This window comes from Manacus candei, unplaced genomic scaffold, assembly GCF_025592945.1.
Source record: "Manacus candei isolate 608988 ecotype Guabito, Panama unplaced genomic scaffold, ASM2559294v1 h1tg000034l, whole genome shotgun sequence".
NCBI classification, from domain to species: Eukaryota; Metazoa; Chordata; class Aves; order Passeriformes; family Pipridae; genus Manacus; species Manacus candei.
This window is the reverse complement of record NW_026138082.1, coordinates 9458044-9474200: the sequence shown is the minus strand read 5'-3', so window position 1 is coordinate 9474200 and position 16157 is coordinate 9458044. Positions and strand designations below refer to the sequence as shown.

The following is a 16157-nucleotide window of genomic DNA, read 5'->3' as shown; positions in this document are numbered from 1 at the left end:
AATGTCAGCAGCCCATGATGGAGGACTAAGCCCACACCTAAGAGCTACTGGAAGTTTTAAATATCTGTTTTTACCCAATATCCATATAGTTGCATATTAACCCACTATATATGTATTAACACAATGGTATGTCCTGCTTTGAACAACAGGCAGCACTGTAAGAGGCACCATACAACTATATGGTGTACTAAAGTATTAACAGACACCAGCACTAAAAAGCTCCTTCCCAAGACCCCTCTGTCCCCCCAAAAATAAACCCTTTCCAACCTATGGAAATCTGACATTGATATGCTTGGATGCTGGTGAGAGACACAGTCAGCCCAAGAAGCAACTCATAGACTAACACCAGGCAAGGATGTCAAGAGTACAAAATACATCACATATTTAGTCCTCAGGTCTTCTACAGTTCAGGAAGATGATACATGTATTTGAAAATTTATTGAATGTAAGTAAATATGGATGAAATTAAAAATATGGCACAAACAATGGAAACTCATTATACTGTGAAGCGATACAGAAAACATCTGGATGTCATCTCAGAGGTTTGAGGTTTTTTCTTGATTAAGAAAACAGCTGCCTTAGTAAAATTACTCATACCCAGCAGTAATGAAGAGTATCTTTTAGCACAATTCTTCTGTTAAGCCACAAACATCTGCTTCCTAATTTTCTTTTTATTTAATCTTGTGTACCCAGCCCAAGTGTTGTAACAACAAATTTAAATAGCCGCCTCATTTTATATCTTGCAAGCTATCAAAACTAAACAAAGAATACCACTTTGCATATGAAACTCTCAAGCAGGTGACCATTGAGAAGTGATTTGCAACACCATCTGTGTGAAAGCAGGGGGTGGGGTTGAGGAGCCTAATAGACTTTGCATGGTGAATCAATAATTACATCCTTAATGTAGCATAAAGTGCTAACAGAAGATTCATTCCTAGCCTTGTAAATTCGGTTGTATATTTTAATTTCAATACCATTAAGTTACTTAGAGTGATGCTTTCAGTCTAAACTATACTCCTAGACCATGGTGGCAGGCACAGAGAAGGCTAAAATCACTCTGTGTACATAAACAGAATTCTATTTGCTTTTTAATGGTAAGTCAACAGCAAATGGGGAGCTGTTTGTTTCAGCCAGTGTTACATGACCCTTGTAATGGCATTAATGGCAAGAGTTTTAAAAGATGGTTATCAAATATACAAGTATAACCATATGATCAGGATATCAAGGATGCCTACTTTAATTGCTCTTCCACTCGTATTTTTCTAACTTCATTTACTCACTTTAATATTTTACTCTAACCAGAACAATAGCTTAATGAAATGGCTCTCAGTAGTTTGAATCAAAAAAGTCCTTGGACAAAAGTGCCCAAGGCTCAGAATCTCCCATATTCTGTCATCTTCCTTCAACCAACCACTAGCAAATCTGATCAGCTCACCAAGCAAACGGAAAGAAAATAACTACTCTGCCTTTTTGTTCTGCTTCTCCTCTGAAGGGCGGTCTTCCTCAATCACTACCTAGTCTCAATCTGACATCACCACAGGTATTTTAAGTTAGTTTTTTGTATTACTCAGAGGCAGTCCTCAAATAGTTAAAATTTGTATTGACTGTGTCCTCAGACCAGGTAGTAGAGAGCAGCAGTTCTCCAGCCAGCTCAGGGTTTGTTTTTTCTGGAATTACTCCTATTGTTGTACAGAAGTCATCCTGGGTCAGCAGTTGTAGGGCAGTGGCCCCAAGAAAGAAAAGCTTTCCTTTTCCTTGTTCTTTTCATGCAAAGTGCTCCAAAATAGTCAAGGGGCTGTGTTTTCATTAAGCTGCCAGTGAAAGTTCACAGAATCAGAGGATGGTTGAGGCTGGAAGATACCCATGTGGAGGGAGCTCTGGAGGTCATCTGGTGCAACCCTCCTGCTCAACCCAGAGCCTGGAGCATGTACAGATAGATTTTGAATATCTCCATGGACAGACTGCACAATGTCTCTGGGTAATCACTGCAGTGCTCAGTCACCCTAATAGAAAAACATGTTTTCTGATATTCACAGGGAACCTCTTGTGTTTCAGTTTCTGCTGAAAGTCTTATACAAATGTTATACATGTATTATGGCACAGCATTAGGACACTCAGGACAGTGTCACAGTCCTAAGTGACTTGTCCAAGTTATATCTTCAGTAGACACTGAAACAAGGTATTTATCAAGAGTCTTGTTTGATAAGGTTGTAAGTGGCTTGATTTAGAATGAAGCAAGCAGTAAACTCATAATAATAACAACAACAATAAAAAAACAACTAATAACCAGTGAACTACATGCAATACAGGTTATGAAAGGATTAGCACAATAAACAAAATATGATGAGAATCCAGACCGACAAGTTTGAATACTGAAGTTTTGAAAACAAATCATGATGTTAGGCACAGAATTACCAAGTTCCAGGCTTCACACAGTCTTCATTAAACACAAAAAGCTTAAGGAGTTCATTTGCATTACTCTAATATCCTTTGCCAGAGACCCTCTGTTCCTCTTCACACACAGGCAACTCCAATGACCATTAATTTGATGCGTTCATAGATACAAGGAGAATAAATTAAGCACTACTCTTGTAGTGTTTCTTCTACTCTTTAAACATATATAAAATATAATGAGTATTCACTGCAAATTAATGTTATGCATTAAGGCTGTGCCATGTTTAAACAGTAAAGTGCTTCTTTCAATCCTTACGCTAGGCCTGAAGTCAACACATTTCCAAATGTGACTGTAGATACTGGAAACAAGTAAAATGATCACAAGTACAAAGACAGTGTCAACTGTCACTCTGTTAAATCTGCAGCATAGATTGCTTAGGAACAAGCCATTTGATCATAAAACTCTCTCACTGATCTTTCTCTACCACCAGCAGTTACAGACTACTGTCTCACTTGTATAAATATATGGAAAAGAAATCAACTGTTCTACCTGTTACAGCCCTCATGCTTTAGTCGTTTCACAGGTTCAAGTAAATTTGTTTTGGTAAATTCCATTAAAAATAATGGGATTGAAAAGGTGCCATTTGAGTAAATTCAGCTTGGATTCGCAACCACGTAAACAGCTCAGCTTGACTCCACGACAGGTGAGTTTGGTAACACTAACAGTTGCATTAATGCATTTTTAAGCTGTTATTTTCCAGGAGGAGGAACAGGTTAAAATTTAGCATATTCTGCAGGCTCCTTTCTCCACGACATTTCTGACACACAATCTAGCTGATTTTTTATATAACTAATGTAACAAGAAAAAACTTCTACATAGCAGGAAAAAAGATGATGGTTTCTTAACTCAGTGTTTGCTTTCTTATTGTTGAGATTTCTCTGACAGACAATGGTCAGTGAATTGCCTGATGAATAATGGGCACATCCAAAATGAGCCTAAATAAAGTACTTGTGTATTTTCCTTAAATTAAATATAAGAAATGTGAACTCTTGTAGTTCTTTTTATGTAAGCCAAACAGGAGGCTTCAAGAGCAAAGAATGTTGATTTAAGAAGCTGCTTTTATGTTGTAAGTCAAATCATCAGGCAGAGTAATTCAATTTCTTTCTGTTTACTGTAAGACTACTTCTCTTACTGGACAAGCCATAAAACTAAAGTGACTAAGATATAAAGAGGCAAGCAGACATTTCCAATTCTTAAGAATCAGAAACAAGTTCCTCTGACTGAGCAGCAGAGCTGCCAGCATGTCACATTTATGAGCAATTCAACTGCTTCTCTGAATTCCCTGCAGTTAAAACTTTTTTTATAGCTAAACCTCAAAATCATTCCTGTAATTAAGTAGCAATAAGTTGTTCTCTGTAAAGATTAACATTATTTTTGAATACAGTACATATTTGGAGGTAATAATGGTTAGAAGTATTCATAAAGATTTCAAGCGTGCATATTAGCATGTGTAGGTATTATTACATTGCTTTCCATGCGCCCACTTGAAGCAAGAGGAAAGAAAAAAGGCATGACAGTCATGTAAGCTCTCTCCATTTTTAACAAAACCCATGACATGGCTCTAGTGTTTTATATTACTCTTTGACTGAACCCTTCACATTCCTAGAGAATACCTTGTAGGTTGCACTAAATTAATTTCATATTTGATGGTACGTAAATTAAAACATTAGATTACCTTAACTGTAATTTCAAGTTGGAACTAGATACAAAAATGTCTTTGAAGCATGATTTAGAAAAAGGGCATCTTAGCACCAGCTCTACTCGTTAATTCTATTACCAACTGTCATAGTCCATCAAGAAAAAAAATGGTTGAGCAAGTTCTTCTTGTTATCTCAGTAAGTCTTTACTTTTGACCTTGTGTCAGTTAATAAACATATTAACACAGAACCTTCAAGCAAATCAGAAAGGCCGATGGCATTTAACATCAGAGTAATTCTGCTCAGACATGCTGAGAACTACCACTGTAGTTTCCTGCAGCAGTGTGGCAATGTTGGCCTAGAGCATCTCAGCAGTTAGAGATCTTGCCTGAAATCATGAAGATTATTTTTTCTTCCCTCTCGAATATAAATGGAAATAAAAGCAACTCTGGAAAGAAAAGACTGAGCACAGACTGAATGATGTTTGTAAGAGATTCCCTAGAAGCAGCAAATGCTGATGAGAAAGTTTGAGCTATTCATTGGTTTTGCATGATAAAAGGAAAAAGATTGAAATTGTCTGTATACTATGAATAGTGTTTTTAAGAACAATTTGGGGAAAATAGCATCCTTTAAGAAACGGCATTGTGAGCTGCTGACTTTGTTCTGCAGCTGTTGGTTTGAAGAAAACAAAAAAGAATTTTCAAAGAAAAATGGAAGGAGTGAAGTTCATAGCATATCCTTTTCACATGATGATCTATTGGACTGTAAAATTATCTAGTCATGCTCGCAAAACTTAAGGACAATTTGCCCCCCAAGGGACAACACAACTTTAAAGCATTAACAAGACTGAACCAGCTTCCGAACCAACTAGTATGGTTATTTTGCTTAGCCTGCAAAAGCAGACGAATGCCTAAAGACTGAGAAAAAAAAACAAACCAGACACATCTAGTTCTTCAGATTAACCAGTTACACAGCCTTTCTGATAGTTCAATGCATCTGAAGTATAAGAAACAATGGAACCGGCCCTGCCAGAAAGAAGACAGCTTTCTGTTAATTGAAGATTGACTCTACTCCAGTAACAGTGGTGCTGGAATGATCTTCCTTGTTTGCTTTAGAATTTTGTAACTTTATATAAAGTTGGGTTTTTTGGATGTTAAAATAAGCTCTTGAGCCTTCATGCAGCTGAATGACAAGAGTCCCCTTATACTGTACTGTCTTAATTAGCCACTATTTGAAGGAGTTCATCAGGGTTGAGTGGGTTAATGTAAGCAATTAAAGATGTTGAGTAAAGAAAATCAGAGCAGAACACAAAAAAAAAAAATCCAAGTTTTTCAGAATGTTTTATCACTTCCTGACCTCTCTTGTATCTTATGCTTTACTAGGAAATTAAAGAGTAAGATAGCAGACCAGATAACACCTCCAGGAATACAAAAGCTTGTATACATGTTGACAAAAGACTTGCACTGTAAACAATGAGCTAAGAAACTGAATTTGCTGTTTAAGTACATCCTAAATTATTTTTCCTTGAGAAAACCAAGTAAGATTTGTATGAGGCACTGGCACTACATACCACTCCTCTTTTTCAGCTTTCAGATCTTCATGTTTATTCTCTTCTCAGTCTTTAGCTTAAGAAAAGTTTGCAGTTAGCACAATTCTATGCACTTAGCCCTGGGCAAAATGAGCCCTTATATTTACTGATTTGAGGAAAAAAAAGATTTGTCTTTCAAATACTTCATGACAGCTCTGTTTAGGGACAATCACCTGCCAAAACCACAAATTCCCCTTAGCATCCATCGTCTGGAATTGGCACAGGATTTTTCATGTGAACATCATGTCCAAATTCATTCTCAGTCATTCGCAGATAGGGTGCAAATACAAACTGTGTATGGCAGAGGGAAGCTTTTGGCACTAGAGAGACAGGAACTGCACTCATTTATCAACCACATTTATCAACATTATTCAACTGTTGCATTTTTGCAAACAAATGGCAAACAAATAGCATGTGGATTCCTGCAGTTACTGAAAGACATGGGAGAAAGCTCCCTTCTCATCTTACAAATCTTTCATATTTCTGTTGTCTGAAAATAGCAAACCTGCCAAAAAAACCCACTAGACAGGCCAATTAGCACTCGCCACAAATTGACCCCAAGAGTTCATGCTAACTTAAAGCCAGTGAACCTTGTAGGTCTCTGTTTCACATTTGATCTGTTTAGCAAGTGTGTTGCTAAGCGCAAAGGAGACTAAAAGAGTACCTGTTGCTTCTGCAGCAAAGATACTATTATCTGCATCTATTGCTGGAGACATGAAGGGCATGCAAGAACAGCAATGGTGTCTGCTTCTGATTTCAGGCACTCAATTTTCTCAATGATTTACAGTTAGCTTGACACAGCCAAACTGGTATGTGGCACAAAGTGATGTTTTGTAATGAATTTCTAATCTGAGCCTTCAAAGAGCAAATTGGATAAGAAACTTTCCCAACTTCATCATAAATTTCTGTTTGCTTGATTTGTATTTAAAATACTAAGAATTAATTAATGCTTACATAATTTTTAATAGAAGTAATTTAAATTTTTCCAAAAAGATACAAAAGTAGAAAGATTCTTTGCTAGTCAGCTTTGAGAATCTGATGTAATGCCTTCAGATGCCTTCTGCCAACAGAATCAAAAACATGGTAATCTATTGGATGGTTTATGCTTTTATGTTCTCTAAGCTAATAAGAGTTATCACCTACTTAGCTCCCAACTTAATGAAAAATAACTATTTTTGTCTAGGGAGACAAAGCACAAAATGGACTCTTACATAAACTAGCAATACATTGTGAAATATTTAGATGAAGAAATAAAGAATTACTCCACACCCAGAGTGAAATAATATTTTCACATTTTTCTTTTGGAAAAATCAGTGTGATGATTCAATAACATCTTTTACTTATCACCTAATTGAACTTTTACACCATATCCACAGAGAGAATATACTTTCCCAAATATTTTACATAGCCTAGAATTTAAGCAGAATAAATTAATGCTGATCTATTCCCACTGTCAGCACTGACTGAGATATCTTTATGTTGTTTTCATTTGCAGAAAGAAGTAAAATTCTCGGCTGTGATATTATAGATAAGGATTATTCTTTAGATATGGATATTTGCAACAATCTAAACAGTACTTGCAAATGGCTCCACCAAACCCTGTATCTAACCATATGTTGTACATTTTCTATTAAGTCTGCAGAACAACTTCACCAACTTTTCAGGCACTGTGTTTTTACCCTGCTTTGACTCCTTATAATTGCAAATGCATTTGCTGGTACAAAGTGACAGAAGTGAACACTGAGATAAAAGAGAGAAATATCTTGGAAACAACTTCTCTGCAGATGCATGGTGACTCTGGACAGACTGTTAATAGTGTATCACTTCTTCTGTACAATATATTAACAGACATGCAAAGAATTCTTCTTTTGGGTCTATCTGGAGCTGCTGCTGCTCAAAAGGAAACCATACACACTGATATTTCTGATAGACAATCTCTCTCCAACTGTTCTGTAGAACCAGAATGAAGTGAAACTGCAGGAGCTTGTTGAGAGCCAAATCTTTAGAAGAAACAAACAGCTCCTTCTCAGCTGCTTGAATTGTACTCAGTAATACAGCCCATGAGGTTATGCCAAATAGAACAGCTGTTACAATCACAATCAGGTAATAATACTTAGCTCTCATTATCATCCATTCTCCTTTCTAGCAATTTACCATCAGATTACAGTAGTCTCGAGGTAAGCAGGGATTTTAGTTAAAATTAATGTAATGAGCAACTAACTTTTTGGTTATTTCTAAAGTCAACATGTCAAGTTGTTTGCCATGGGACAAAACAGATTTTTTTGTTGTTGTTTTGAGAAAACTTCCCAAACAAACTCCTTTCAGTTATGCGAAAGGGAAACCATTAAAAGTGATGAACATGGTTACGTACAGGTTGAAGTTCTAAACTCATGTTTCTCAGACCAAAATCAGGGCTCTGACTCCTGGTTTCATAGAGGCTTAGTTATGGTAGCTGCAGCAAGCTATCACCATGGCTTCTCAGTCCCCTGCTGTGGATATTCACACTGATGGCAGAGAACTGAAAGCAAAACACACCCACTGCTGGACTCCAGCAGACAGCAATTCATGGAATTAATGTAAATTGCCACTATTCTCACTCAGAGTTGCCTGAGGGCCTTTATTCTGAAGCACAAAAAATGTTGGTGATGACAGCTAATTGTGTGCCTGACGGTGGTGCCTTACTGTGGTACAGGTGGCAGAGTCTCCACAAGGCTTCAGGTACTTAGACCTGAGAAAGTTCAGTGTCATTGTATGTATATGTGGTATCAGTAACTCCAAAGCAGAGTCGGAAGAGAAGGAAAAACAAGAAGCAACATTTTAATTAAGTGCAAGACTGGAAATCCACATCTCTGTTACCCATACCTTCAAATTTTTCTCAGAGTTATGTGCGGGGCCAGCTTGAGCAGCAGAGTTGCACAGAGCAGCTGAGCAAGTAGCACTGGGAGAAAGGGGACAGAAATATTAGGAATGAGAAAGCTTTTAGAGTAAAGGGAACCTATTTAAGAGAGATGGGTTTCATCAACAGCGACAGCATAATTGCACCACAGGAACTTAAGAGACAGAAATAGAAGACTGAAGGGCAATCTGCTTGCAACAGCAAAGAACAGTCTACATAAAAGAAAATCTTAGGAGTCGAGGTTATCTCCAGAATGTGAATCCAGAGGGAATGTGATGCAGCTAGCACAGAAAGTGAACAGCCTTAGATTTATTAAAGGTGGTGAAGAGACTGAAATACTAATGGAGATTACAGACTGTGATAGTGGGAAACAGAGGAGATTTTAAATCCTTCTCTGTCCCTGAGTAGGCTGTTAAGTGTTACATTAGAGCTGATATAAACCTTGCTTTTATACACTGTCATGACAGCTTCTTGCAGAAACTCAGAGTCCATAAGAGAAAAAGTAGCTCTTAACTTAGTTTGACATATTACTATCTAACAGGGGCCACACACTCCAATTCAACATGCTGTTATAAACAAAAGGTTCACTTTGCTAATGTTTAAGTTTGGAAAGAGAATCAAGACAACCAGCTGCAATGAACTTAGAAAGAAACAGGCAAATGCATAAAATTCTTGGAGATGACTTGGAGAATAAAATATGAGGTTCAGAGTCCAAAATTCTCAAATCAAAAGGCTCAGATGACTTCTACCTTCTTTCGGTATGACTGTAAAGAAGTTAATTAAAAGTAAAAGTATATTGAGTCCAGCTAAGAAGTACAGAAACTGATAATGCTTGACAAGTTAAATGAAAACTCTCAAGTCAGGCTAAAAGTAATTTTTCAAGAACAAGTGTTTAAAGTTAAAAAAAAAAGAGAAACAGGAGGCTTTACTAGAGAGCCAGAAGAAACAATAAGAGATCTGTGTAAAAGAGCACAGTGCATGAAACAAAGCCATTGAAGAAAAGATAAATTTGCCCCAGTGTTCTGTCTTGAAGAGCATAGGCAGGTTTCCATGCAAGCAGGTTCTTAAAAGAACAAGCCTAATGTACTGTTGCAATATTGAGGCTGAACTAGTGACTTCTTGAGGTCACTTCCAAGTTGAATGGCTCCAGGATTCAATCATAAATCTATAAAAATGAAACAAATCTTAAAGATCATTTCAGAGCTCTAAAGGAACTAAACCATGACACCACTGAAATACTGATGTATTGCTTAAAATGGGCAGCAGATGGATGGTAGGTGGGAAACAGGACCCAAATCTGAAAACAGAGCTGCAGAAAACTACAGGCAATTTCAGTTTTCTAGTTTGTACCACAAAGGGAACTCTACTGCCAGTCTGTGAAAACAATTAAGGAGGAATCAAGTGGCATTCACACAGAAGTGATCAAGCTGATACAGTATGCCTGCAGTTTCAAACAGCATTAGAAATCAAGCTTCCAAGGCATAAAAGGAAAAGGCCTCTTGTTAATTAGTGTCAAATTAAGTGAGAGGAAGCAGGAGATAAAACATGTGGTCAATTCTCACACTGGTGAGCTAAGATCCCCAAGGCACATACACTGGGAACTTACATTCTGATTTGCACTAATAGGCCAATACCTTTGTAAAGGTGACAAATTTCATTTTCCTAACATTCAAGACTGCTAAATGATGGATTATATATTCTTTTGCATTTATGGAATTTAAATATTCGCTCTGAAGAGACACCTCTACAAGAGAGGGAGAGACAGATAAAATAGCTACAGCTAAATTCTGGAGAATGTCTTAGCACTATATGAAGTCAGCAATCTTCTGTGGTCAGCCTGGCAGAGGCAGCTCTAGATCAATAGCATCTGCATCATTATTTCATGCCTGCTCCTCATTAGTAAGACAGCTCTACAATCACTGAGGGATGGTGGTTTTAAGTGAACAATGACTAGGTCTGAAGTCAGACAGGAGGCCAAGATCATCAAGTGAGGTTGAATAGTGGCACTGTAATTCTGATTCTAAATGCAGATATAAACTAATTAGGTGATATGTCATCACTTTTTTTTTTTTTTTTAACCTCTAATTAACAGCTGGTAAAGAGCAATAGATGAAACTCTCATTGAGAAGAACAGATTGGTTTTTTGGTTGGTTGTTTTTTTAAGTCTGGGGGGTTTTTTGGTTTGTTTTTGTTGTTGCTTTTTTGTTTTGGTTTGGTTTTTTAATTATTATTCCTTCATCCTAATCAGGATAAATTCACGTTCCTTCAAACAGGTTGGACTGCCAGAGTAAAAAAAACCCTCAAAATCTGTCACATTTCTGCTTCATGCCCTGAAGAAGAATGGCAATATAAGCATATTATGAAGGAAGAACAGCTGCTGAATGCAAAATATTTTGATTCTGGGACAAAAAAAAAAAAGTTACTTATCCCACTCAAAAACCAGAAAAGCTTCAAAGGAATCTGCAAACTTACCAGCTGGATCTGAAACTCATGTGTTCCTTATTCACTTCAGAGCATTTTGGATTTACTTTTTTGCTATTCAGACAAACAGCACATTAGAAACTCCTTCTATTTCTGGCTGTGCAATGTATTCTCTGATTGTGGAACCAACCTTCAAGTAAAACAGTTTCCTTATTACACAGCTTTAGCAGTGCCTTTAAGAACCAGCTATGAGTAAATCAGAAGAGCTAGAGAATATTCAAGGCTGATCGGACTAAGAGCAGCACCATACATTTACCATGACTTTCAGCACCAGTATCACAGTTTTATTCCCAACAGTGAAAATTACAGTGCTCACAAGTAATGTTTGCCATCTCCATGAATTCCAAGAAAGACCTTAGTTGCTGTTAGAGGATACAATGTTGTCGTCCTCCAAAAGTTAACAAATTATCTCCTTATATGACTACACGTGGAAATATGTGAATATCTGCATCTGCAGAACAGGTGATCTTGTTGCATGCAATACTCCTGACCCTTGGTATACCAGAATTTTACATCAGACTAGCAAAGTACAGCAAAGCAGTTGTAAAACTTTCTTCCTTACTAGACATCTTATTTTCCAGCACCAAAACAAAAAGTTGCTTAAAATTACTTAGTAATGAATTCAGGTTTAATTTAAAGAAAATGATCAAGAAATTTGCAAAAAAAAAAAAAATCTGTCCCATTCTGATGGGTTACATTTACCATATTACAGGCTCCTACCAACACTTTCATGTATGCCAATACTAGCAGTGCTTTAAAAGAGTTAGTTTTATTTTTAATAATACTTACAGTCACTGACTCATGAAAAAATACCAGGGAAGCATTCACATGCAATATTACTATAAGGGAGTTAAAAAAACTGAAACAAACTAAAAAAACAACCAACGAAAAAAGAGCAGTACTGAAACAGTTACATTAAATAAAGTTTTTTGCTATTTGTAGCTGTTTTACAAATGAAGTTTGATATTTGACTGGAAATCTGTCTAGCTTGGATTTAGACAGTAATCAAATTTTTTAAAAAATTAAAGCATATGATATTTCTAGCACTTTTAGGTATTTCATATTAATTCAAATAAGGCGGAAGCTGTAGGAAGTTTAATAGAATGCATCTCATAGCTCCATTTGCAAGCGAGCAGTACACATAGTTATCAAATGGCAAAGTATTCAATCTGTTCATTTTTAGAATGATTCACATTGGTGCCTTTATCTAAATGAACTATTATATGAGCAGGATGTCTTAGGAACTACTCAATATGATATGATATTCTTTAATCATGATTTGTTAGACTTACAAATGATTATGGAACATACAATGTGTTGCAGCTTTGGATCATTACCCATGGAAATGTAATTCAGAAGTACAAACAATAATTATTTCTGTCACTCCTTTTACTGAAACATAGCTTTCTTTTATTAGGATATTGATAAGTGAGCACAGAAAATGTAAGATTTTTTAATAGTTAATCTGATAAAGAATTAATTGAGCTTTTAACTGAGAAAGCTTAATCCTCCAAAGAGCGTACATGCAGATTATGCCACCTCCTTAGGAACACCCACTAATATAATGGACTAACAGATTATTAAATATATATTTTCTATGGTAGCAGCCAGTCTCTGGGGCCCTCAGGCCTTTCCACACCTCTCACAGCACTAGTGAAGGAAGACCCACATAGCATGGAAAACCTCATCTTGCTGCATCCCATTCTTTCCATAGGCAGTGGCTGGCTATTGCTTCAGTGTCTTGGGTTTAGGAGACAAATCATGAAATTTCCCCAAATCTAATAAAGGCAGCATGTGCTGAGTCGCACTCTCTAAGCCACCAGGACAACTGTTTAAGAACATCATTCTGTCTCAGACAGCAGATGCCTACCAAAGAGTATGAGAACCAGTGACAAGCATGGGCAGTGCCTTTCCTGGCCTGCAAGAGCTCAGCACCCTCCTTAATCATGCACCTCTTTTTTGTGTTTAAGAGCCCATTTTAATTTCATTAATGAGTCTGTCATTTTTAGAATGGGCATTAGCATCCATTATCAACAACATTCCACTGCAAAGAGTTCCACTTAATTATCCACTCTGAGAAACACTTTTTTTTGCTTCAGATGTCTCCTCATTTCATTTGTACAAGAGTTTTACTGGAACATGGGTGTTGCTATCAATCTAGTCCAAGAGGTGGTGGTAAAGCTGCCTCTCTAAGGATGAAGGAATGGTTGAGAAGAAATGACTAGGTGTTACTTAGAAGAAACTATAAGCACTGATTGAAAGTAAGACTGCACATTAACAGACACAAGATACAAACCATCAACATACATGCAAAATCACCAGCACCAATGATAAATGGTTCAGGCATTTCTTGGCAGACAACTGTTGCTTGACGTAAAGGCTCACATGCATTCATCTACCAGCTTGTCATCTGCCAAGAAATATTCTCTGCTTCTGTCAGAACTGGTTAATTAAAGTGTAGAAATAGGTTATACTGGAAAAGTTCACTCCTGTTTACCAAATAGATCTGCAGTGAAAGATACAACTATTTAATCCAAGAAGAGCTTTCAACTGGAGATATGCTTAGATATGTTTATTTCTGTGCTGAGTTACTATAGGAGGATGACTGATTTTCTTCAAGAGTCAGAGATGAAACATAAGTAAAACAATATTTAGAAAGAATCAAAAAGCCATCTCCCAAGCACCTCTCAGTTTTTTTCATTACTGTTAAGTGTTTAAGTGCAATTTTTCCCCCCAAAATTACAAGCCAGTTAAAATACTAAAAGGTGTTTATTTTAAGACATTTATGTCCTTTCAATACCAGCTACACTCAGGATAGGACCATGGAAAACAAATAGGTAAGTCTTCTTCACACATAAAAATGTCAGAGGAACATTATTTCCTTTTAACTGCTTTATCAGGTACATGACCCAATTGTACCTGCTAAGGCAGATTGAACGTAATGAGAAATTTTAACAAAATCCAACTTGTACACCATCGAATTTAAGTTAATTTAAAGTGACAGGTTCAAAACAGAACTCTATCAAGTATTTGGGAAATTTACATATGAAAAAATTGTCTTTTTTAGGGTTTTGTGGAGTTTCCACCAGTAATTACTTTGGATTTAAAGAAATCCAATGATAAATTCAACTTACAGTTAAAGAGTATTAACTTGTGTAATCCTGCAATAAAATACTACTATAATACAGAGACGGAAATATGAATTTAAACTAGTAAGATTAAAGACTTTTCAAGTGCCAAGCTGTAGTGGGTTTCTGTGTCTGGGTTTTGGTAGCGGGGGGGCTACAGGGGTGGCTTCTGTTAGAAGCTGCTAGAAGCTTCCCCTGTCCCCTGGAGTCAATGCCAGCCAGCTTCAGGATGGGCTTCCTGCCACTGGCCAAGGCTGAGCCAATCAGGGATGACAGTAATGCCTCTGTGATAACATATTTAAGAACAGAAGGTTGTTGTGCAGAAAGAATTCCATCCAGGGAAGAGTGGAGTGAGAACATGGGAACAACAATGCAGACACCAAGGTCAGTGCAGAAGGAGGGGAAGGAGGATCTCCAGGTGCTGGAGCTGAGGTTCCCCTGCAGCCCGTGGTGCAGACCATGGTGGAGCAGCTGTGCCCCTGCAGCCCATGGAGGACCATCGGGGTGCAGAGACCCACCTGCAGCCCATGGAGGGGCCCATGCTGGAGCAGGTGGATATCTGAAGGAGGCTGTGACCCCGTGGGAGGCTCATGATGGAGCAGGGTCCTGCCAGAGACCTGCAGCCCATGGAGAGGGAAGCCCATGCTGGAGCAGGTTTTTCCCAGGTAGGACTTGTGGCCCCTGTGGGGGACCTACACCAGTACAGCTCATTCGTGAAGCACTGCACCCCACGGGACAGTAGTTTGGGAAGAACTGCTGCCCCAGAGATGGACTCATGCTGGAGAGGACCATCAAGGTCTGTCTCTCGTGAGAGGGACCCCATGGGAGCAGGGCAGAAACAACAACTGACCGCAACCCACATTCCCCATCTCCCTGCACCGCTGGGGGGGAGGAGGGAGAACATGGAAGGAGGGGTGAGGGGAAGGTGTTTTTAAGACTGTTTTATTTCTCACTCTTTGGCTCTTATCCTGTTAGTAATAAATTTAAGTACTATCCCCACTTTGAGTCTGTTTTGTCTGTGAAGGTAATCAGTAACTGACCTCTCCTAGCTCTCATCTCAACTCATGAATTCTTAGCTGTTTTTGTTTTTTTTCCTCTTTCTCCTCTGTCCAGTTGCAGAGGGAGAGTGAGAGAGTGGCTGTAGTGGGTACCTGGTATCTGGCCAGGGTCAACCCACTATACAAGCTAAAAATTTAAAATATCATAGTACCTGTGACTTAATATAGTATCTTTGACCCGTGAGTCTTTTGGCCTTCTCCAAAAATACTACAGAATTGCATTTAGACAAAGCTCTTAGCTAAAATTGCATCTTCATTCTCTCCAGAACCCACGAAAGGCAATAGAGATCAATGAGTCATTAACGCTTTAAAGACATTCACATGTATAGGCTTACCAGTTTTCATGTTTTGGATGGTTTGATGTCTTTTCCACCTGAGTTGAAGCTTAATTTTCAGGAAGGACAACAGAAGTAGAGTTTATAGGAATTCAAGGATATGCTTGAAACCCATTTGCGAAGCAGGAAGCTGATGTACCAAATCTACCGCTATCACAGCATAGGAACTCCATAATTACACACTATAGCACAAAGCCCAGTAAGAATGCACTGGTATGGTTCCAACACAGGAAAAGGACCTGAGTATCATTTAACACTCAAATGAAATAATGGCATTAGGACTTACAGAAAGCAAAAGTAATAGAAGAAAACCCAATGGACTGGTTTTCAAAGTTTTAAATGCATTTGATTTGGATATATAAAATTATTAAATTAAAAGTTTACAACTTATCCAGATGATTATACATCAGATAACCCATGTGAAATATCTTACCTCATCTCCTGAAAGATAGTAAGCTGAAAGTAGTCCACCGACGAAACGAATGTTCACTTCAAACACAGAAATTTCAGCATTCTGTTGAAATAAACAAACATTTATTTCTATACAGGTTTGTTTGTTTGGGTTTGTTGGGTTTTTTT

The 16157-nt window shown here is 37.7% G+C and overlaps 1 protein-coding gene across 1 annotated transcript in view; it reads right to left on the bottom strand.

The window, feature by feature from the left end:
* Positions 1 to 16157, bottom strand: part of MAN1A1 (mannosidase alpha class 1A member 1) — a 141884-nt gene that overhangs the window by 67510 nt on the left and 58217 nt on the right. Inside the window, exon 4 of the mRNA XM_051792180.1 lies at positions 16012 to 16092. Within this exon, the coding sequence (XP_051648140.1) occupies positions 16012 to 16092 (81 nt within the window). The remainder of the gene's footprint in view (positions 1 to 16011; positions 16093 to 16157) is intronic.